At 39.8% G+C, this 23398-nt stretch overlaps 1 protein-coding gene and 1 long non-coding RNA gene across 10 annotated transcripts in view; one reads left to right on the plus strand and one right to left on the minus strand.

Moving 5' to 3' along the window:
- ANKRD26 (ankyrin repeat domain containing 26) overlaps positions 1–21186 on the plus strand; it is a 57539-nt gene extending 36353 nt beyond the window's left edge. For 6 of the 9 annotated variants that reach the window (XM_081928900.1, XM_081928894.1, XM_081928895.1 and 3 more), the window contains 12 exons: positions 681–833; positions 2389–2543; positions 2754–2847; positions 3431–3508; positions 5297–5431; positions 6784–6896; positions 8428–8569; positions 8884–9132; positions 9347–9582; positions 10448–10694; positions 13946–13991; positions 20076–21186. In XM_081928900.1, coding sequence (XP_081785026.1) covers positions 681–833; positions 2389–2543; positions 2754–2847; positions 3431–3508; positions 5297–5431; positions 6784–6896; positions 8428–8569; positions 8884–9132; positions 9347–9582; positions 10448–10694; positions 13946–13991; positions 20076–20209 — 1782 coding nt within the window. In that variant the 3' untranslated portion in view covers positions 20210–21186. Of the gene's footprint in view, positions 1–680; positions 834–2388; positions 2544–2753; positions 2848–3430; positions 3509–5296; positions 5432–6783; positions 6897–8427; positions 8570–8883; positions 9133–9346; positions 9583–10447; positions 10695–12749; positions 12808–13945; positions 13992–16177; positions 16347–20075 lie in introns of those variants that run through there. The other 3 variants (XR_014172557.1, XR_014172558.1, XM_081928898.1) reach the window with 3 other exon arrangements.
- On the minus strand, positions 18498–19610 carry LOC309379686. Its single transcript, XR_014172599.1, has 2 exons — positions 19093–19610; positions 18498–18725 (listed from the first exon to the last, which is right to left on the minus strand). It is a non-coding gene; the product is annotated as an uncharacterized lncRNA (long non-coding RNA).
- Positions 21187–23398: the final 2212 nt, after the last annotated feature.

Consider the following 23398-nt stretch of genomic DNA (forward strand, 5'->3'; position numbering starts at 1 on the left):
CCTGCCAACCTAGCAGTTCGAAAGCACCCTCGGGTGCAAGTAGATAAATAGGGACCGCTTTCTAGCGGGAAGGTAAACGGCGTTTCCGTGTGCAGCTCTGGCTTGCCAGAGCAGCGATGTCACGCTGGCCACGTGACCCGGAAGTGTCTTCGGACAGCGCTGGCCCTTGGCCTCTTTGAGTGAGATGGGCGCACAACCCCAGAGTCTGGCAAGACTGGCCCGTACGGGCAGGGGTACCTTTACCTTTACCTTTACCTATAATACTGTGGAATATAGTACAAAGGGGAACTGCATTTACAACCAGTTTGTGTATTTAAAACACTTGGATAAGTCCCTTTTTAAATCTTTACATTCGGAATAAATAGGAATGAGTGCTAGCTAGAAGCAATTCGCATGCGCTGTCCGAAGTTTCAGTTGGTATTTAGTCTGAAAGAAAATCTATTGCCAGGTGCAAGAGTTTTGTATGAATCATGACTTGAGAACTAAAGAGGGGCTACTTCATAGAGATTCAGGGCTTCTTGGCTTCAAAGCAGGATCTCGCTGGATCACCCTGAACTGAAACAGAATCCTCTGAAGCACTTTGGGATACTTTGGAGATTTTATGAAACACTGCAGATGATATTCTGCAAAAAAAATCTCTACAAGCTATAGGCATTTAAATCACTTTTTTCTTTTCTTAGGGTACAATAAGGCAACTTAAACAAGAACTTGCAGATTCTCTTAAAAAACAGTCCATGTCCGAAGCTTCACTGGAAGTTTCTACACGTTATCGTATTGACCTAGAAGAGGATAAGCAACATCTTCAAAAGGAGATAGACAGGATGAAATTCAAGGTATGATTAAAATAGTTTATTAAATGTTGACTAATATGTCTTCAGCCTATTATTCGCTTTTTAAAATGCTCATTTTGAGGCAGAATAGTGGCATGGGAGTGCCTGATCACCTCATCTGTCTCCTGAGAAATCTCTATGTGGGACAAGAAGCTACAGTTAGAACTGGATATGGAACAACTGATTGGTTCAAAATTGGGAAAGGAGTACGGCAAGGCTGTATATTGTCTCCCTGCTTATTTAACTTATATGCAGAATTCATCATGCGAAAGTCTGGGCTGGATGAATCCCAAGCCGGAATTAAGATCGCCGGAAGAAATATCAACAACCTCAGATATGCAGATGATACAACCTTGATGGCAGAAAGTGAGGAGGAATTAAAGAACCTTTTAATGAGGGTGAAAGAGGAGAGGGCAAAATATGGTCTGAAGCTCAACATCAAAAAAACGAAGATTATGGCCACTGGGCCCATCATCTCCTGGCAAATAAAAGGGGAAGAAATGGAGGCAGTGAGAGATTTTACTTTCTTGGGCTCCGTGATCACTGCAGACAGCAGTCACGAAATTAAAAGACGCCTGCTCCTTGGGAGAAAGGTGATGGCAAACCTAGACAGCATCTTAAAAAGCAGAGACATCACATTGCCAACAAAGGTCCGTATAGTTAAAGCCATGGTTTTCCCAGTAGTGATGTATGGAAGTGAGAGCTGGACCATAAAGAAGGCTGATCGCCGAAGAATTGATGCTTTTGAATTATGGTGCTGGAGGAGACTCTTGAGAGTCCCATGGACTGCAAGAAGATCAAACGCATCCATTCTTAAGGAAATCAGCCCTGAGTGGTCACTGGAAGGACTGATCATGAAGCTGAGGCTCCACTACTTTGGCCACCTCATGAGAAGAGAAGACTCCCTGGAAAAGACCCTGATGTTGGGAAAGATTGAGGGCACAGAAGACGAGATGGTTGGACAGTGTTCTCGAAGCCACAAAAATGAGTCGGACCAAACTGCAGGAGGCAGTGGAAGACAGGAGTGCCTGGCGTGCTCTGGTCCATGGGGTCACGAAGAGTCGGACACGACTAAATGACTAAACAACAACAGTGGCATGTATGAATGGAGGTGGATATAATTTCAACAATGTTTGTACCTTTATATAACCAATCTCGCTTGAAACAGAGATTCAAAAGGGTTGCACCATAGAAATGGACTAGATTTCATTTCATTCCATCTGGTGTTCTTTCCATGTAGGTATTTTAAAGCTGATCTGTATAGCCAGGGGAGACATAGGGGAGCTGCAAAACTGTTGGGTCTCCTGGAGCTTCCAAGGTTATCCTCTTGGCGTATCTGTTAGAATTGGAGATTGGGGCACCACTTAGTGTCTTTGGTAGATCTGACATGCAGAATTAACAAATAATTGCTGCTAGCGGCTTCAGAGAAGAAATTACCTTCTTTCTCTCACTGCATAGCAACTTTGTTCTAGTTCTGTAGTCAACTGGAAACATGATAAGCATATTACCAAGTCCCTTTAGCCAATCATATTCTGTTGTGGTTTCTTTCTTTTTACAGTTGCAGGAGTCAGAAGAGCAACATCTTCAATCTGAAAGACATATTCATGAATTTAAAAATACTTTGAGTGACAAGGAACAAAAATTACAAGATCTGGTGGTAGAGTTAACAGGAACAATTAATTCTAAAAAACAATTAGAAGACCATATACAGAGGTAAAATATACTGCCACTGTGTGCACATTGTATTTTAAGCATGTGTTGACATGAAGAGCTGCTATGTATCAAATGATAATGTTATCAAATAGCAGTGTTTACTGAATTGTATTTGTTGTGAAAACTTACACTCAAATGTATATAGAATATATATATATTTATTATGTGTTGCCTTGAAACTTTGGTTTTTATTTATTTATTCCCTTTAAGTCTTGAAATAGAAAATGCCAGACTGGAAGCAACAGCTGCTCAACAAGCTGGTCGAATTGAGATACTTCAAAAGGACCTGCAGAATAGTGTCTCTGTAAGTCATCAGTCATTGGGAAAGGAGAGGGTGATGGGTAGGAAGATTGTTTATAGATGATTCCAGCAACTGTCAGTTGTTTATTATTATTATTATGATAAATTAAATTTATTAGTCACTTTATCTTGCCCAGGGCAACCCAAAGCAACTTAAAAAGACAGAAAGGAAAAACTCCACATAGATACATTGAAACCAAGGGAGAAAAGAAATACAAAATCCTTAAAGGCCACCGATAGTTAAAGGCCAAAGGCCTGGCTATAGAGGAAAGCTTTTGCCTGGCACCTAAAGATATATATATATTGGTGGTGGTAGGTGGGCCTCCTGGGGAGAGCATTCCACAAACAGTAATCTGCTACAAATTATGTAGGAGCAAAGTAATGTTATGATAGCATTCAAAGATCTGTTAATATTTTACGTCACATTAAGAAACTTTAATTCAATGAATTTAATTTAATTTATGAAACAGATTAATTCAATGTTATTGAAATGAATGTAGTAGCTTCAAGATATCTGGAGAGAACTATTTCAGTTTAGCTCAGTAATTTTCTTTTTTTCTTTTTTTCTTTTCTTTTTTAAAAAATAGATTCACAGTCGTCTTGAGGAATTGATAAATGGTTTACAAAGAGCAAAAGTCAATTTAGAGGAACAACTAAAGCAACAGGTGCGGTAAATGATTTGTCTGTGCTCATGATTTGTCTGTGATTATACTTGCTCATAGGATAGAAGTAAAATATGGGGGGTTTTCTGTTTTAAGATGATGAAGATTAGCATGCAGTACCTTGTGACTAATGGGACGCGGGTGGCGCTGTGGTCTAAACCACAGATCCTAGGGCTTGCCAATCAGAAGGTTGGCGGTTCGAATCCCCGCGACAGGGTGAGCTCCCGTTGTTCATTCCCAGCTCCTTTCACGTCAAATGCAAGTAGATAAATAGGTACCGCTCCAGCGGGAAGGTAAATGGCGTTTCCGTGCGCTGCTCTGGTTCGCCAGAAGCGGCTTAGTCATGCTGGCCACATGACCCGGAAGCTGTACGCCGGCTCCCTTGGCCAATCAAGCGAGATGAGCGCCGCAACCCCAGAGTCGATCCCGACTGGACCTAATGGTCAGGGGTCCCTTTACCTTACCTTGTGACTATCCCAAAGTGAGGGGGAAATGTTGATCCTTGCACAGTCAAAATGGCACCACTTACAAGAGGAAGATATATCAGCAGGCTTGGGGGAACCATGAGATTTCTAAAAGAACTTAAAAAAGCAAAATCTTAAGAAAGCAGAAAGACAGTAACCCTAAACAGAAAAAAGATGTGTCAGGTATGAAATCACTTAGAAGAAAGGAAAGGAGCACATCTGTCCTTCCTCAAGTAGGGCAGGTTTCCTCTTCTGAACTACCTCCCCACTTGAGAAGGGAAAGCTTTAAAGGCACAGATGGAGTCAACTGATAGCTGACCCAAGTTGTGCTTTCATGGGCTCAAAGATGTTCAGCTGGGGATGTGGAGAAGGAAAGTGATTATTCAGGTGACTCTCAACTTCCATGGGGGTTATGTTGCGGGGATAGCATGTAAAGCCAAAATCACATATAGTCAACATTCATTGGGTTCAGAGGCAGGTGGGATTGCCACAGTCTTTTTTCCCAGACACCTGACCCTTTCTACCCCCTTTTAAACTACCTCCCCCTTTTAAAAGTGCATACAGCTCAATGGGCATAAGCTAAATGTGTGTGTAAGTTGCAGTCAGTGTCTTCTACATAGAATTCAAACAGGGAAAGTTTAAATGTGACAGAAATCACTGATAAATACTAAAACTAGCTTTCAGCTGGTAGATTGAAGGCAAAGGGTGATAGCCAACCTTAATCATGCACAAGGCAGGCCTACTAAAATCAGTGTATCAAGTCAATTGATTTTAATGGGTCTCCTCTGAGTTTGATTTTGTTGAATATCACCTCAAGTCTTTAAATATTTATTCTGAAGATTAAACAGAATTTGGTTCATAAGGCTGAAAATAATACTTTATTTCTTACTCCACCATCATCATAATTAATTAATGATGATTACATATAATTTTATGTATAATTTTAATATTAATTTATATTTAAAATGTATGTAGCAAATTACTCTTCTCAGTTGTGATGCAAAAAGGACTGATAGAATTGTTTAAGTGAATTTTAATACCTGTTTTTGAGGGAAACTACAATTGGTGGTAACCACAGTTTGCCTAATTCAAGCATTGCAGCAAATGGTAGCAAAGCATTGGAGGAGGAGTATATGTACCAAGAGCTGGTGAGGGTGTGGAAATTAAGAAATGAGCAAGCAAGCCTGTGGTTACTGCCCCTATCGCCAAATGATGGCTTGGTAGTTGGCTCTGCGACAACCTAATGGAGTCTATATTTTTATATAAATGCCTGGATGGCTTTTTCTGTGATAGTTCTCCATCAAAACACATTCTGATTGCTCCATAGGTCCAGAAGGAAAGCATATTTTCAGCAACAGCGCAAGATACTCAGAGTATGTGGGAAGAAGAAGTAAAGTCAAAATCAAAACTTGAAGCTCGCCTTTCTGAGCTTGAGAAGGAAAAGACAGAGCTAATGGCTCAGGTGAGTCCAGCATGAATGCAGTTAAGCCTGTGTCAAACTGTTCTGTGTTTCTTTACACTCAGAGTAAACATTAGGTACCTCCCAAGTAATTTTATTTAGTTATTTATATTTATTAATTTTCATCCAATTACAATTAAAAATAATAATACTCCCAAAAAAGTTTTAAAGGCCATAGATTGTTTAACTAGCCAAAAGCCTAGAAGAAAAGGAATATTTTTGCCTGGTGCCTAACAAATACGCTTGAACCCTTGTAATCATCCATTAATTTTTTTTGTGAATCATTGCAAATAAGTTCACAAAAAATACAAACCTAAATATTGTTTTTTGTAGCCAACCTCAAATAGGCGCCTCCTTTGGGGGGTGGTCTCAAAGTAAAGGCTCTCAATGAATAAACAAAGATATATAACCAGCATCATAGAACAGTTTTTTAACCTTTTCTGGCTGGCAATTGAGCAGTGAGGCCTGGATAGACCTGAAAAGTCTGTATTTCAGGTCTGTCCCTCCACTAGTTCTCAATGTGTAGGTTTGCTGCTCATCTGTGGGTGGGCCTGGCATACACCCAAGAGCCCACCAGAGTCGGCAAAGCTATGCTGAAGGTTTTTCAGGCTGTTGCTTTTTCAGCAGGTGCCGCACTGGATGTTGATAACACTTCTCACTCAAATTTAGCTATGGTAGGTTCTGTAGCAAGATCTTTGCTGGCACAGCTCTCCAGGACTTGCTGGTTGAATCTAAAGATAAGAAGAAGGTGTTTTCATCAGCCTGAAAGAAGGATGATCAATATTCCTTTCAGAAATCTTTCCAGTGGTACCAGTCCCCCCAGTCCTTTCAGTTCCACCGCCTAAGGCAAGTGGGTGGAATTTTTGGTCCTCTCATCACCCTGAAAGGTGAAAGCCAAGAGACAGCAACACTATCAAAGTTTGGTTAGTCCATCCTGTCAAAGACCTCTAGGAACCAGTTCTGATGCTTCCCTCCCTACCAGTAGGAAGCTGCCTAAACCAGGTAGTGGGACAGATAGTGGAACATAACATCAGAACATGTCTCAGAAGTAGCTTTTACCCAGAACTGTATTTGTGGCCTCCCCACACCTTCTCCCTATCTCTGGGTCCTCCTCTGAGAAAGAGGAACATGGTCTGCCTAGCAATCGAACATCTGGAGACTGGGGGGAAATGGGAATTTTCCCAATCAGAGGAATATCTTTGCATTTTGTTTTCTGTTTCTCACACAGCACTTGAGCACAAGAGGCAAAACACTCTTTCTGTGATCAGAAGGGCACTTGCATGCCCAGCTTGATGTGTTTCTTTAATGTTAATGAACAGTGTTAGTGTAAAGATGTTGTGCTTACTCTCTTGAAGTTGGAGCACGAAAAGAAAAAAGTGAAGAAGTTAGTGGAGCTGAAGCGATCGGTGGAAGCACGCCTAGAAGAAGAAATGAAAAGAAACATAGAACTACAAAAAGAATGCAGTGGGTAAGGAAGTTTCTATTCTTCTGCTAATAATAAAAGGATGCTTTGGTTTTATAGAAATCCTGTTAGAAATACTTTTAACATTACCCTGTTGAAAGTAATCATTCATTTAAAAGGCAGTTCTCTGCTTCTGTTGAGTATTTTACTTTGCATTTAATGCCCTGCACCCTCTTGAACTGTAAAGAATTATCTTTCCACTGCTTAATTGGGAGTAGCAGTTGTGTGGCAGTGGGAGCAAGGTGAGCTTGCCACAATTGATGGCCTCAGAGCGATGTAGGTGATAGTTTTCTGCCTTTTGTGGCTGTGCCTGAGGCCAGTGGAAACTCACAAGACCCCAAGACAGTCAGTGCTTCTGGGGAGTGGGGAGTGGGGCCTCAGACAATACCTGGGTGAAAACTTCACCAATTCCGGTCTGCTTTGGGGGACTAAAAGATCATAGAATTATAGAGTTGGAAGGGATCCCTAGGGTCGTCTAGTCCAACAATTTGCAATTCAGGCAAGAAGGTAAGTGGTAAAATTGCCCCTGCAGTCTTTACTGGAGTTCCCCTCCCACCCTCCTTAATTTTTGGTGATTTCAGGGTTGCCTGGGGTTACCCTAGTTTCAGATCTTGCTCTGAATAGTTGTCAGTCATTGATTTTTTAGAGCCAGGGAGGAATTTGTCCTGCAGGCAAATTGTCTAAATCTGCGGGTTTTGCATATTTCATTGCAGTTGTCACAACTTTGAGGGCAGAAGAGACATTGCGCTGAATCCTTAGTCACAGCAGGTTGGGGGTGGGATCTTGCAGGACAGCACTTCCTGTCCAGATGACTGACTTGGACGCTGGCCCTGCCAGCTTCTGGATTCACCAGAAGCAGTTTTCACCATTTGTCCATCAAACAGCAGACTGGCAGATTAGATACATGCCCAGTGCCCGCACCAAACCTGTTTCATCTGTAATCAGTTGTAGCCTAAACTGATCCCAATACATGTCCCCTTGTGTTTGTTTTCTGTCTGCTCCCCCACCACTGCCTTACTGTGCCTGGGCCCACAGTGTGTGTAACATGAAGACCCTGTGGTGTCAAGGGATGAAATAATTATTGTATCTCAGGGTAAGCAGTGACCAAAGATCCTGGGCTGGGTGAGTGAAAGTAAAAGTGGCAGCACTACAGAAGACAGAGACGTGGACAGGGGGTAATAATGTCTTCTGTGGCAGTGCTGTTGTCATTACCAAAGGCTGACTTGCCTGCTTCACCTGTGCAGTCCATCAAATGGATGTGCACATTTGCTAAGTAGTTCATTTACCTATATTGTGAAATAACTAAGTCCATTTGAGTTTGCCTAATTTTGGAACTGAAATTGAGCCTACATGCTTTGAAAGGAACAAACCATTCTACTTTCAGTTCTCTTGTATATTCAGCCATAAAGACTATGTTTCTGCTGGAGTAATGAGAGAGAGAGAGAGATCTATTGAATATTTTAAGCAATTTGAGTAAAACTATAATCCAGGTTTTCTCATCAGTGGTTAATGTGATTTCTATAATATTACTCTGTAGAGTTAAAAAGTTTCTAAAAACAGCTAAAAAGAAGATAAAAGAATATGAGAGTCTAGAGAGTTCATCTCTTACTACTATACATGGAGAAATGAAGAACAGATTCACTGATGCTGAGATGGAAGTTAGCAACCTAAGAACCAAGGTATATTTCCCTCTTGCTTTAATACAATTAAAACATTTTTTATAGTAATCATTTTTCATAATTGTATTAAATAGTATTTTCAAATGTTTTAATCCATTTGTTCAACAATAATGCATTCCTTGTTAAAAGCACATAGTCTGTTTCCTCAGCCTACATCTTCCTAGGTCTGTAACCAAATCCTCAGTATATCATTTATTGCTACAGAGTTAAATGTCAGCACTATTCTTGTGCACTTCTGTAAACCTTTCTTGATTTATTTTATTTTGAAGAAGTCTTAGTTCCCTGTTTGAGTTCTTGCTGAACTTTCTCAACAGTTGGAGGTTGAGTCAGCGAGACGTGTTCAGGTGGAATCTACAAATTGTGAACTACGTGATCAGTTGTCTTCCATGAAATTACTGGAGAGAAGCAAACAACAGCTAGAAGAAGAAATAACTAATCTCAAACGCCATATACAGGACAATATGATGGACCTCAGTCAAATTGAACAGTACAAGAGAGAGATTGAAGAAAGAGCTAGGCAAGATATAAGTCAAAAACTGGAACAAGTCAATTTGTTTTTGCAGGTAAATGTATCAACCATTTGTTGTAATTTCATAGACAACATAACTTGCTAAATCTTTTTATCAAATATCTGAACCTAGGTGATGTGGCAGCCAATAAGCACTCTGGTTAATCCTTGTTGTCTGTCTGTTGGGTTTCTTTAAAATATGGGTGTTATGAAGACAGCTATCTTAATATAAATCTTCTAAATTAATACTATGATGCTTTGTGTCCCAGACACAGGCTGCTTCACAAGAAACAATGGAGCAGATGAGAGCTACTAATTATGCTTCCTTGAGAAATCAGCTGGAGAACAGAATAAAAGATCTAGAATGTGAGCTGGCTATACTGAGAAACAGACCGCAAGACAACAACTTACAAAGAGAATCAGTGCATTCAGAATTGGAAAGATATAAAGCACTGTACTCAGAAGAACGAAAAATGAGAAAGTCTTTGGGAAGTAAATTGGATCGGTAATTCAGAAGTCTTCTGACAATTCTCTTCCTTGTGGCTTGTGCCAGGGAAACTTTAGGGAGAAGGATACATTAGGATGGGAAAGAAAATGCTTTCTCTTAACCTAATAGAATTTCCCTTTCAAGAACTAAAATGAAGGGACAGAACCAACCTCTCTCCCAAAATCCTCTCCCATATACAGCAGAGAGAAAAAGATAAGTAAGTACATCCAGCTAATCTACACCGTAGTACTCAGGTCTGAGATGAACATGAAGGTACTCATCTAGCCCCAGAGCCCAGTAGTCTTCCACTGCTGTACTACAGAATATATTTCTAACTGTTCAAGTCCAGCCACTATTTCCGGGAGGGCCACAGCTTATTCATTGTAATACTACACTTGATTGACCCATGCTTATTAGCTGGCATCCCCATAAAAGGATGCAGTTGTTCATGATGGCCTATCATTAGCAGGTGATGGGAGGAAAAATCCTCCCTTTGCTATATAGAGAGGTTTTAAATGAGGAGAAAAGGGACATCTCTTTCCTTTTCTTCAGAAACCACCCCTCCCCACAATCATGTTTGGGGCTGACAGCCAGGCTTGTACTCAGCCCTTTGTCTTATATAGCACACTGGAGAACAGTTTCAGGATGGTGAAGAAAGGGGTGCCACTTTTTCCTGAGTGTCACTACTGATTAGCCCTATGAATCTGGAATAGCAGTACAAAGGCCCTTTTCCAAGCTATCTTTAGCCCTGAACGGGAGCATTCCTGTTCTGGGTTGGAAACAATACTTTATCTAGAATCCCACTGCTACAAATGATAAATGTTTCCACTCTTTTAAGATAAACTGTTGCTTAACCTCTCACTTGCCTTTGCAATTTTCACAGAGCTAATGAGAAATTAACAGAAGCCAGCACCAAACTCTTACATGAGCGCCACAAAAGCAAGTCTTTACTTGCCAACAGCTTTATGAGTGGCAGCTATTCTTCAAGTCCTGTCTTGGAAACTGTTCAGGTGGGGAGTCTTGGCAGCAACTTAGCATTAAGCAGATCTCCTAGCTTTGGAGGTGCATTCATGAACCCAACGGGAAGTACAGCATCTTCAAAAATGAGAGTAGAAGCTTACCTAGCAAAGGTGAGTAACTGTGAATGTCATTCTTAAGCTATCATTTCTGTAAGGCTGTAGCTTTAGATCATGTTCACATGAACAGTTATTTCTGTTTAACAAACACTATTTAAAACAAAGACATTGGCATTCTTTAGTTCTTTTCCTGATACTAGCAAGACAAGAAATAAAATGCTGACTGTAGAGTGGAGATCAGTTCAAGGTGGTCCTTGAGGTTTTGCAGTCCTCAGCTACTTAAGGCTTTATAGGTCAAATCCAGCACTTTCTATTGGGCCCAGAAGCTGATTGGCAACTGGTGCAATCGGGCCAGGATTGTTGTCATGCTCAAACCGTCTTTTTCTGCTGAGCAATCTGGCCATTGAGTTTTACCCCACATATAATCTAACCTAGAGGTTACCAGAACATAGACAACAGAAGTTGGGCTATTTCTGTTCAGATAGGAGCTTAGCTGGACCAGCAGCTGAAGCTGATGGAAGACACTCTGTGCCACTGAGGCCATCTCAGCCATCAGAGGGAGTGTAACCCCGTCCAGAGCAGGCAACTTCCCAGCCATCTGGTCTAAGGAACCACCTACTAACAGTGCTTCTGTTTTACCTGAATTGAGCTTCAGTTTGTTGGCTCTCAGCTAGTTCATTACCAAGGCAAGAAGTAGGTGCAATATGATGCTTCTTGTTCAGCAGAAAGCATCTCTTAGAGGTAGTATCATCTACACTGATGCCATTGGCATTTAATACTAGATCAGGAGTTCGCAAACTGGAGTCTGTGGCATATTTGAAAAAATACAATAAAAACACAATTAAAACTCATAAATCTTCTAGCACACCGTAGTATAATTTGCTCCAACAGGCAGAAAAATATTTAAGTGGTCTTCCATGATCCTTAGCAAATTTCAAATGGGAAAAGTTTGGGAGCTCCTGTATTAGCTAGTTCTTAACAGTCTCCAGTTGAAACTGATCAGAGTAAAGCAGGGATAAGGAAGCTGTGGCCCTTCAGTTGTTGCTGGACTGCAACTCCCATCATTCCTGCCCATTGTTCACATGGGCTAGGGCTGACATACTTGGAGCATAACATCTGAAGGGCCACAGGTTCCCCAGCCCTAGGATAAGCTGTAAGGCGTGGGGGAAAAGAAAAAAGAAAAATATGGCAATTCCTACCTTAGTGGCACCTTCGTAGTCTTGTTTTCAGTGTAATGTCTTTGGTCCTTCTTTTAAGCCTTGCCTTCTTTCTCCTTCCTCCCAAAATTCATTTGAAATTATGAAAAAATGCATAAAATTGAGAGAACCTCTGCCTAAAACCCTGCAAAAAAGGAAACATTAAAAAGTTGAAAATATATGCATTCGAAAAAGATGTTTACTGTAATGCCATGTCTTAGAGAGAACTAGAATTGACTGACTATGGTATGCCCTTGCTCTTTCCTGCTATTAGCTTCCCTGCCTTCCATTTCCAGCAGTGCAAATGGGCACCAGCTATTATTAAATACTAACAAATTTTGTTATGGTGTAAGGTTTTGTGGACTAGAGTCAATTTCATCAGGTGCATTAAATATAATCCTCAGTTGTTGCAGGTATATATATGTGGGTGGTGGAGAAGACTTCTAAGCAGGGAGCCCAGAGAGATTTGCGATGCAACAAGTACTAATAGTGACCATTCAGTTAAAGCTAGAATGCATGCAGAACAAACCCTTGACAAAATAGCTGTTCCTCTGGGAATTTGTGATCACAGCCTTTCTAATTACTGATTCTGGGCTGGACCCAGAGGAAGTCACACTTTAGTGTTAGGCATGAGTATCATGTCATTGATTTTCAATAGACTAAAACATGCCTAATTTCCTCTGGCTCCAACCCTGTTTCCAGGCTTGCAGCCAGATGCTATGCATGTTTACTCAGAAGTAAAGCACACTGAGTTCAGTGGGACTTATTCCATAAGTCTATATGATTTCATCCCCAGAGTAGATTAGAATTTTTTCATTGTAAAAGTTTCCCTTTTTCTCACATTTACAAATTGGTCATTTTCCTTTCTGCCTTCAAGACCTATACACTTATGGCTTGTTCTTTACTTCTTCAGCTCCTTGATCAAAAGTCTATTTCTTCCTTTTCTTCTCTACAGCCAGACACTTAACAAGGTGTGTACTCTGCATTGCTCAATGCCATGTGATTCCTTGTACTGCACAAAATTCAGTGACATTTTAGTTTAAAGATATGTATTACACTGCAGTAGACTAGCTAAAAAAAGCTTTTGCTGCTACACTACATATTTAAATTTCTCAGATGGTTTTTAATATTTTTTTCCCCAAAAATATGTATAGCATAATTTCAATACATTATACTTATTCCATTACCTTTTAGAACAAAGAAAAAGGAAAATAGAAATAATTGATGAAAACTGTAGCCTTAGTCATATATGCCTCAATTAGTTCCTGATTTGGCTTCTCAGTTAGAAATGCCCTTGTTTTACCAACACTGCCTTGTATTCACCTGAAAATGGAGATTCCATCTGATATAATGGATACTAGTAAGTAGGGAAGATGTTAGGCATCTACATCATGTAGATCTGATCTCCAGTTTATACATTCAATCCTATGTGAATATTTTAGAAGTAAAACCCATCAAACATAGTAGGGCTTACTTCTGAGTAAACATGCATAGGATTGCGCTGTGAGAGTCTCTGAACAATCAAAGAACACGTGAACTACAATGAGTACTGTCTTCCTACATTAAAAACCTCGACATGGGATTGTGGGTAATTGCTCTTAATTTACTCAGTTTGCTTAAGTAACTAATCAGAAAAAAATAATATAATTCCCTTTGCCACTTTCATCCAAGGATATTGAAATTACCAGCTTGTTAGAACATGTACTGTATGTAGAATTCCTCTGAAAAGATTTTTAAAAATCTTTTTTAAAAAACAAAAAAACCTCATTTCTTCCTCTTTTTTCCTTGGCATATACTGTGGTAGTATCTAATATTTATGATCGACACTTTCAAACTATCCTTGACTTCTGATGTTACATTACCTCTCATTTGCTCATTTTAACAAATCCTGTTATCAAATAGTCCAAGTTTTTTTTAAATAAAAAGTTAATTGTCTATAATTTGATTGAGGCTACCTGAAAACGGGGAGCTGAAAATTGGTATCAAAATAAGAGATGGAATATTTGACCCAACATGAAAGTTGCTCTGATGTTGACATTTCATAATGAATAATGTACATTTGTATCTATAATTTTATAGCTACTAAAATATCACATAATGTAATTTCAGATGCGGACAGAACTAGAAAAAACTATCGCCAAGGAACTAGAACAAGGTATGTTAACAAAACAGCATGCTAGCAATTTAAAAACTCATCCTGCTGTGAAATATTCATTACAAACTGATACCAGTAATAGTATTCAGAGGTGGTATGCCAAAACACTGTTTTATTTTTGCAGTTTCCAAATTAGATAAATAAATAATAAGACCTTACTGAACGATTCTTTTCATGAACATTTTAATTGGTATAAATTGTACATGATAGCTGCCTTTGGGCTTTATCACGACTATTTCAGAAGGTGCATTATAATTTTCTTTTGCCAAAGATTCTCAGTAGCTGAATTGGTGTACTGATCCTCTAATGAGTAGCAATGATTTAGTGACATAAAGTGCAAGAAGGCTGGGCTTTCATTATTTTTTTCATGACATGTATTGCCAGTTCTCCAGTGATGAGCTTGTTTGTCTTCAATAATAAAGCTAGTAACTTCCACACATGGTTTTATACATAGTCATAGATAGCTTAGTTGGTAGAGTATGAGATTCTGAACCTCAGAGTTGTGGGTTCAATCTGCATGTTAGGCAAAAGTTTCTGCATTGTAGGGGGTTAGACTAGATGACCCTCATGGTCCCTTCCAACTCTACAATTCTGTGATTCTATATGTAAAGTTTAAACAATGTAATTGAAAACCTAGCTTAAATCAAAGTATCCATTCACGTTGGCTTGCACCATTTTTTTTAATGAAGGATTTTTGCAGATCTATATTTTTATGCAAATACTCAATGCAAAGTGTTCATTTAATGTAATAATAATAGCCTTGCTTTCCTTTCCATAACTGACTAACAACCATATTAAGGTATGCCATGGGCTTATTGTATGGATGAACACCCTAAGGTGTAAAGGACTATACAAATAATTAAGAAGTATACAGTCTAGGGCTAAATAATTATATGGTTGGTTTTGTTTTTAATTCAGTAAGAGCATTTTAACATTAAAGAATTACTTTTTCTTGGAAAACTGCTTCAAAATGGATTTGTGAAATGAAATAAATTTGTTGCTAACCAGTAAGTTCTAATAGTGGGGAAGCAGGGCACTGCCCCCCAACCTCCGTTGCCCCTCAGCTAGCCCCCACCTGCCTCCCTTCTTACTTACAACCAGATCAAGGATAGAACTGTCCATCAGGTTCTTCCCCCTTAGTCTCAGTGTTGTCCTTCTAGAACTCAGCAAGGAGCAAGATGGGGACAAAGGTAGAATTACTGGGAGTTCCAACATAGTGCCAGTAATAAGACTTCCTCTGTTCCCCCAGCAGCACCCATTGCTCCCAGCATCTTCTCAGGAGCATAGGAGGACTCTTCCATGCAGATTTTGTGGGTGCATGTGGGGGGGGGGGAAGCCCCATTGGATAAACAGATTTCCACTGTGCTAGCAGGTAGACATTATTGGACGTCACCTGCAGCTACAAAGATGAATGTCCCACCAATAGGAATTTAGTCCCTTGAAGTCCACAGAAGGTAGTCATAACTACCTCATCCCTTTTGAAATCCGTAGAACTAACAGATGAATCCAACTCAAGGTCATGCCCAAGTCCCTGCCTACATCCAGCGGTGAGGTAGGATCTGAACTTGGTATGCCAAGTTGTGTAGCCATTTATCAATCCTGGCTGCTTCCAGACTACAGGGTTAAGCTAGATCATCGTCATTTTGTTCACTCCCCTGTTACTGATCATCCAGCTGCAGCTATTCTTCTTTCATTGCTTCCCTGTTCTTCTGTTCCCGTTAAGACCTCGTTGTTTTGTTACTTAAATTCAGAAGAGGAGCACAAACTCAACTAGAGTAGATTATCTGTGCACTACAGTTTCCTTTTCTGCTTTAGACTTAAAGCCGTGGTTTCCCCTCTCCTCATTCCCATGTTGCACTGAAATGTGTGCTTAGGCTCTGAGATGGGTGTGGGGAGCAAGGGGCAGGCCCCTCAAGTTGGAGGTGTTTGCAAAGCAATGAAATGCCTCACTGTTTTACTAAAGCTCTCTGCAGAACTCTGCCAGGAGGAGTGATTCCCTTTCCCCTTTTTTTGACTCTCATGGCACCATTGAGCTTTTTAAAAAATTCAACATTTATTCAAATACAAAGTCACAAGCCCCACACATGCAAAGTAGAATAGATCTAGCAGTAGATTTTATCAATCTTAGCACTTTATGCTACTTTTAACGGTCAATGTAGTCATGTCTCTTCTTATTGCTTCTGCAGATTGACTTACCGGTTTATACAATCAATCAAATTTTTATGAAGGACCGAATGTTATCCCCACTTTGTGCATCTTATACCAAGGTCCATATTTGAAGATACATAGGTGTTGGAGGATGTCAAAAATCTGCTCAGTTAGCAAATGTAATAAAACTTCAATACCACACAGAAAGATTCCAGAGAGTCTAATCTTCTTATCACCCTTAACTGGTGTGTAAAATTTCTTGGTGATGGCAATATTCCAAACATATACCAGGGTCTCAAATTTAGCTACTTTGAGGTCTTCTTCCACTGCTGGACAGCCATGCTGCTGTTATTTAAAAATATGTGCAAGACGTCGGGCATGCCAATGTAATGAATGGCAGGTGCATGAAGCACTAGCTCTGTCTTGGCTGCATTGTATTTTCTGATGCCCCTATAAATCTAGGAACACTTACTATAACTACTCTCTTATTTGGCATACCAATGGGTACCAGGGGGTACATTTGGACAGACAGGCAGGAGTGTGATCAGCACAAATACGTTTTAAAATACGAGATTTCATGTGGCATGATGCCATCTCAAAGTCTAACAAACCAAGAGTGTCCAAAGAGAGGCCATGCATATCAATAACTTGTAGTATTTCCTGATTCCAAGATGGAATTGCTCTATTGTTAAGATTCAATGTCTGCCTGGAAGCAGAAAGTACTAAAATGGGCCCTATCCCCTTTTAAAATCTTAGTCAATACCTAAGGGCATGGATATGCACTGTGGCCTTCACTGAACGAAGACCAGCTTCCAAATGGAGAACGGAAGTCTCAGTTGCCTTGGGGAGCTCAAAAGCAACACAAGGATATTTATTTTGGGGTATTTCCAGGTTCAGTTTTTTGAAGAGATCCCCATATTTGTGTGTCATAACAGATTTGTGAGGTGACTTTGGCTTCATAAATTTTGAGGGCTGGGGGAATATCTCTAGTTCCCTTACACCATTAGAACCTTGATAAAGAGTTCACTGTATTAATAACCAGTATTTGTATATGAGAAGTGTTTATTCCAACTTCCAGTTGAAGAAAAGCATAAACCTATATATTTAAAGATTTCGCCCACTCATTGGGGTGCCCATCAATTTGCCACTTGTATTTTTTAAATCTATTGGCAAAAACCAAAACTTTTATTTTCATAATTTTTAGTTTTTCTTGGACTGCCAGTTGATTAAAAGATTTCTTAACTCTTATTGTGCCTGAGACAATAAAATTGGGTCATTAGGATACGTGAGTACTGTAACTTTCTTGGTTCCCAGTACAGTTGTACCTCTGGTTACGTACTTAATTTGTTCCGGAGGTCCGTTCTTAACCTGAAACTGTTCTTAACCTGAAGCACCACTTTAGCTAATGGGGCCTCCTGCTGCTTCTGCCGCACCACCACCACACGATTTCTGTTCCCATCCTGAAGCAAAGTTCTTAACCCGAGGTACTATTTCTGGGTTAGCGGAGTCTGTAACCTGAAGCGTGTGTAACCTGAGGTACCACTGTATAGGGGGTACATAATTATAATTGTTACTCAAATCATGAGTTGACGTAAATGTTAAACGATGTTGGTGCTAATAAGCATCCTTAATGGATACCCTGTTTAGCATGGATCGGATCTGAGAGCAAACCTGAAAGGGATATCCTAGTATCAGAATTAAGTTCCTAGATCAGCTTATTACGAGGTTTCTGGCTGCTATTCATGTATACTGCAAAACAAAGATCTCTATGGTATAATAACAGATCTGGAAGGTTAAAGCCTTTCCTTGGATTTCCTTGGATTGGAAACTATAGTTCATGTAATGTACTTCCCAACCCACCATATGTTTTTGAGGTCTGTTGTGGACATAAGTGCAAACATTTGTTTAGCTGTGCAGCTATACATTTTTTTAATGACATTTTTTTCATATACCAGATTTGCACAAAAGAGCAGTCAGTAATTTTTTTAACCTTTGTGTTGCTTCAAGCCAGACAAGGATTGGAAGTGACTCCCGTGAAAGGCTGTCACTTCCTTTTATCCCCTTTCCGTTTCCTGTCCCCTGTAGCTGCAAGGGCAAATGTTACTGTTATAGTTGTTATGCACAAGAGCATTTCTGTACAAAAGAGGTGTTTTGAAAATAAAAATGCCGCAAACATGCCAGTACTGACAACCAGTGGGAAAGGGCAGGCTGCATCCTTTCCTTTGCACTGATGGAAGCAGAATGGAAGTCGGGTTTGGTGATAAGCACCCAGCAAAATGTCAGCGCACATGAAAAGAATCCCTCCCATACAATGAACTTCATTGCAACTGCGCTCGGGTAACATGATCTTTCCCCCCCCTTCCTTTATTGGATTATCTGCAGATTGGGAAGATCTGGGGGAACGAATGTGTTGCTACTTGGAATAAGAGGATGTCATGTGGACACTGCAAAAAAAGAGGGGGGGTAGAAGACAAAGCAGGTTCAGATCCACTGCTATGTGGATGAGCCTTCAGTATCTAGCAATACAAGTATAGGTTCAGTGTTGTAGTGACACACTGTCACACTACTGACCAAATTTTGTGATAGCTTTAGTGAAGTGGAGGGACACGGGTGGCGCTGTGGGTTAAACCACAGAGCCTAGGACTTGCCGATCAGAAGGTCGGCGGTTCGAATCCCCGCGACGGGGTGAGCTCCCGTTGCTCGGTCCCTGCTCCTGTCAACCTAGCAGTTTGAAAGCACCTCAAAGTGCAAGTAGATAAATAGGTACCACTCCAGCGGGAAGGTAAACAGCGTTTCCGTGCACTGCTCTGGTTCACCAGAAGTGGCTTAGTCATGCTGGCCACATGACCCGGAAGCTGTACACCGGCTCCCTTGGCCAATAAAGCGAGATGAGCGCCGCAACCCCAGAGTCGGTCACAACTGGACCTAATGGTCAGGGGTCCCTTTACTTTACTTTTAGTGAAGTGGTCCAGAAAACTTTCCATTTGTTTCAGCCCTAAAGCTACTTACATGGGACTAAGCCACACAGATTTCAGCCATAGTAAAACTAGTAACTATTTTCAGTTACTTAAAAACAAACAAACCCAACATTACATGCTTTGAAATATTTCCAAGTATTTCAGTAAAAATAATTTCAAGGTAAAGTCTTGAATTGGTTTCAGTGTAACATTTAAATCAGACCCAGTGCACTTTTAATCTTACTTTTTTCCTCACACAATATTTCATTTCAACTATTTTGGGGTGTTTGGAAAAAAATGTTTGTGATACTTGTAAAATTAACATGCATATACTTCTTTTGTACTAAATACAAATGAACACGCAAAATCAAAATTGTCTATTTACAGTGCAGAAAATTATTAGATTTTAAAACCTCCAGAAAAATTACATCACTGAATTGTATGATCTATGAATTGTATGATCACACTGCAATTTGCACTTAAGGCTCCAATATGACATTTTCTTTGAAGCTAACATATACTGTATTTTTTGCTCTATAAGACTCACTTTTTCCCTCCTAAAAAGTAAGGGGAAATGTGTGTGCGTCTTATGGGGTGAATGCAGGCTGCGCAGCTATCCCAGAAGCCAGAACAGCAAGAGGGATCGTTGCTTTTGCTGCGCAGCGATCCTTCTTGTTGTTCTGGCTTCTGAGATTCAGAATATTTTTTTTCTTGTTTTCCTCCTCCAAAAACTAGGTGCGTCTTATGGTCTGATGTGTCTTATAGAGCGAAAAATATGGTAGTAGCGATCTAAGTGGAGCAAGATCATATCATATCTGCATTTCATTGTTCACTAGCAAAATAAGCACTGTTTTCTAATAGTTTCTGCATTTGTTCTGAGAAAGTCATCCAATGAATTATTATTTTTTAGCCACCCTAATGGTAGATTAATGCCGTTTTTGAAATTAGTAGGAAACCATAAGCCTTTCTTGTTTTTCAGCTACAGTTGAACTTGATGCCGGACCTGTTAGAGTCTCCCCTATAGGATCAATTGATGAATCATCAAAACAAGATGAAGTGTCCAAGGCCAGAAAGGACTATCTAGATGTTTTAAAGAAAAACTATATGATTTGAGTAAATTCTGATAAGCTTGTAGAATGATGATGCTTTATAATATTAAATAAACAAAATGTATTTTTTTGTAGTTTGAAGTATATTATAAATTATAAATATTTCAGGCATTTTGCACTTGTCTGGAAAAATGTTGTATAGCTGTACAGCCATATGGTTCCTTCTTTCATTTGTTATGAAAGCTGTATTATTATTATTATTAGCAAAAAAAAACCACTAGCCTAGAGATGTTTTACAGAACTGTCCATGTCTCCTTGTCCTGTATATTTAAAACCAAAGTATTTCTTGACACGTTTAGCGTAATTTGCTGCTTGAAATGTTGTGCAGGATTTGTCGTCGGGTAACAGTTAAAATGCTGGTCTGAAACATTTCCTGGGTACCTTTCCCTGCACTCTGTACATTTACTACTTTTGTCACTAGTGATTTTGCATAGCTTAGGACTGCCATAAGACATTCAACAATACAGTGGACACTCGGGTTGCAAACGTGATCCGTGCAGGAGACACGTTCGCAACCCACAGCATTCGCAACCCACAGCGCCATGTCTGCAGGCGCGTCCATAACCCAAAAAAACGCAACCTGAAGCGTCTGTAACCCAAGGTATGACTGTAGTGACTTTACTGCAGTATTTAAATGCTATACAGTGGTACCTCAGGTTAAGTATGTAATTCGTTCCGGAGGTCCGTACTTAACCTGAAACTGTTCTTAACCTGAAGCACCACTTTAGCTAATGGGGCCTCCTGCTGCTGCCGCACCGCCAGAGTACAATTTCTGTTCTCATCCTGAAGCAAAGTTCTTAACCTGAAGCACTATTTCTGGGTTAGCGGAGTCTGTAACCTGAAGCGTATTTAACCTGAAGCGTATGTAACCCGAGGTACCACTGTACTGACAGAAGTGCCAACAGACTTGTTATTTGTATTTTTAAATGGTACATAAAATGCACTGAAGTTTTTAATTGAATAAAAACTGGTCTACACAGAGTTCCTGATACTTTATTCCATCGGGTAGTAGTGACATCTACCTCCAATTTTCTTACCATTTCCCAAGATTGATGCTGTTAAATAAATGTAATTCATTGTCCTATTTCTCTCTTACTACATAGATACCATCTGATGGTAACAGATATTTTATATGGAAAACGAGTAGTCGGCACTCTTGCCAGATGAAAGTTTTGTCGCACAAATGGCAAGACAGCTTAAGTGTCACAGACTGGTTGGACATCTAAGATTGGTGAGAGGAACCAGCTAGGGAACCAACTGTTGATCCATATGCTATATTTAATACATACAAGAAAGACCTTTGAATTTTTAGAACATATTCATATGTGGGGATTACCTCTACATTTGGAGAGGGGGGTGCTTTCCTGTAACTGAAATTCTCTTTTTCTTTTTGCAAAACACCATTTACTTCCCGAGGTGGGGAAAAGTGCAGAAGTGGCCACTTGAAAACAAAGCATTGATAAATTCAGTCTGTAAATTTAGTGGGATTTAAATCTACATAGGACTGCCTGCCACTTATTAATGTTATTTTGTGTTGAGAGTTTATTTTGAAAAGTTTGTCCTTTGGACAATAAACTGAAAATGGGCATATCCCGATAGTTTGTGCTGCTCTGTGTACATACAGTGGTGAACTATAAATTTGTTGTCTATCAGCAAAGAATTTGGAGTTGCCGTAAATAAGTACAGTAAATCTGATTTCTTGATACATTCAGGTATTCAAAAGGCAAACAATGAAAAATTAAAAGGAAAAGTTTGCACAAACAGCACATAAAATTCATTTATGCTGACAACTTCCTGATATATTTATATTTATGCTGACAACTTCCTGATGAGCGCTTCTCATGTTTTACTTGGTGATAAGTATCTCATTGTATCATTTATACTAATTTTGGTTAATTGCTATTGGTATAGGCTTAACCAAAGGATAAAATATAGATGGATAGTTCTTTGGAAACCAGCTTCTATCTGTCAGTAGATTGTCAAGCACATCACTGCCTCCTGTTGGGAAGGTAGAGCTTTCTGTATAGGAGCAAAGCTTCCTAAATCCCGTTCCACCGAACAACTCGGTGCAGTTCAGCCCTTTTAAAACCCATATAGTCCTTACGTAAGCTCAGACCCCCAATGAGATCAAACCACTTTGGCTATTAGCTTTCAATAGATCCACCCTCCTATAAAAAGAAGAAATGTTTCAATTACAGTATAAGACTTTACTGAATGGAAATCAGATGGGTCAAGATAATTCCTAAATTAGTCTTCATATCTTTTGCACATAGCTATATTTGTTGTAAATGCACGCTGAGGATAAGACTAAAAGCAACTGAATTTCTGAAAAATCCAGTGCCTTTTTCCAGCTGGGAATCTTGCTTTGAATTCACTTCTGTGCTGCTAAAAATAAATCCTAGTGTGTCCAAAAAAAGCCTAGGCAGAGAACTAAGCTACATATTTAATCACTGCACCAGGATGAGGAAGGTTTTTTGAGGCTCACAGCCCCCTAAGGAAGTTGTGCTGTTCCTCTGCAGCAAAAGAGATTGTGCCTGAGGCAGGGAACAGTTTAAGAAAGAGCATGACAGTGCCATGATTCAGTAGTTGCAACATGAAAATGACTTCTTTCCCCACAATAACTTAACTTTCCTAAGTGTATTTCTTGCTCACTAATGCTACTCACTGATTTCACATCAAGTATTCTCTAAAATGAGGGTCAACAGGGAATTGAAATTCCCTGAATGACCCCCCCCCCCCGCCATCAGTTATCCTTTGGGCTTTTTAAATATTTCAGTTGCCACTGGTGTCAAAGCCACTCTCTACTACTAGGATGTGACTATAAGCACATAGGTCTGCTGCAGAACATTCTGGCATTCTGTGTCATGTACTTTGTGCGATGCTGGAACAATCATGCGGTAGAATGCTAATGGCCAATTTGGAATTAATGCAGCTGTAATAAACACCCTTAAAACGAGAGAGACAATCTGAAGGAGGTAGCAGCCTTTGAACACAATTTGCTTCTCCTAGAAACAAAAGCTGTCTGACAAGCAGTCCCCAGGAGTATTCTATTTATCCCCACAGGGCTTTAGTTGGCAAACACCTGACCTGAATTTGTTTCCTGCAATAGCAGTGACTGGAAAAGCAATTATTCAGACAGGATTCATTTTTTTAAAGTGTGTGTATGTATGTGTGTGTGTAAATAAATAAACCT

This window comes from Podarcis melisellensis (genome assembly GCF_964234715.1).
Source record: "Podarcis melisellensis genome assembly, chromosome: 10".
In the NCBI taxonomy this organism is placed as follows: domain Eukaryota; kingdom Metazoa; phylum Chordata; class Lepidosauria; order Squamata; family Lacertidae; genus Podarcis; species Podarcis melisellensis.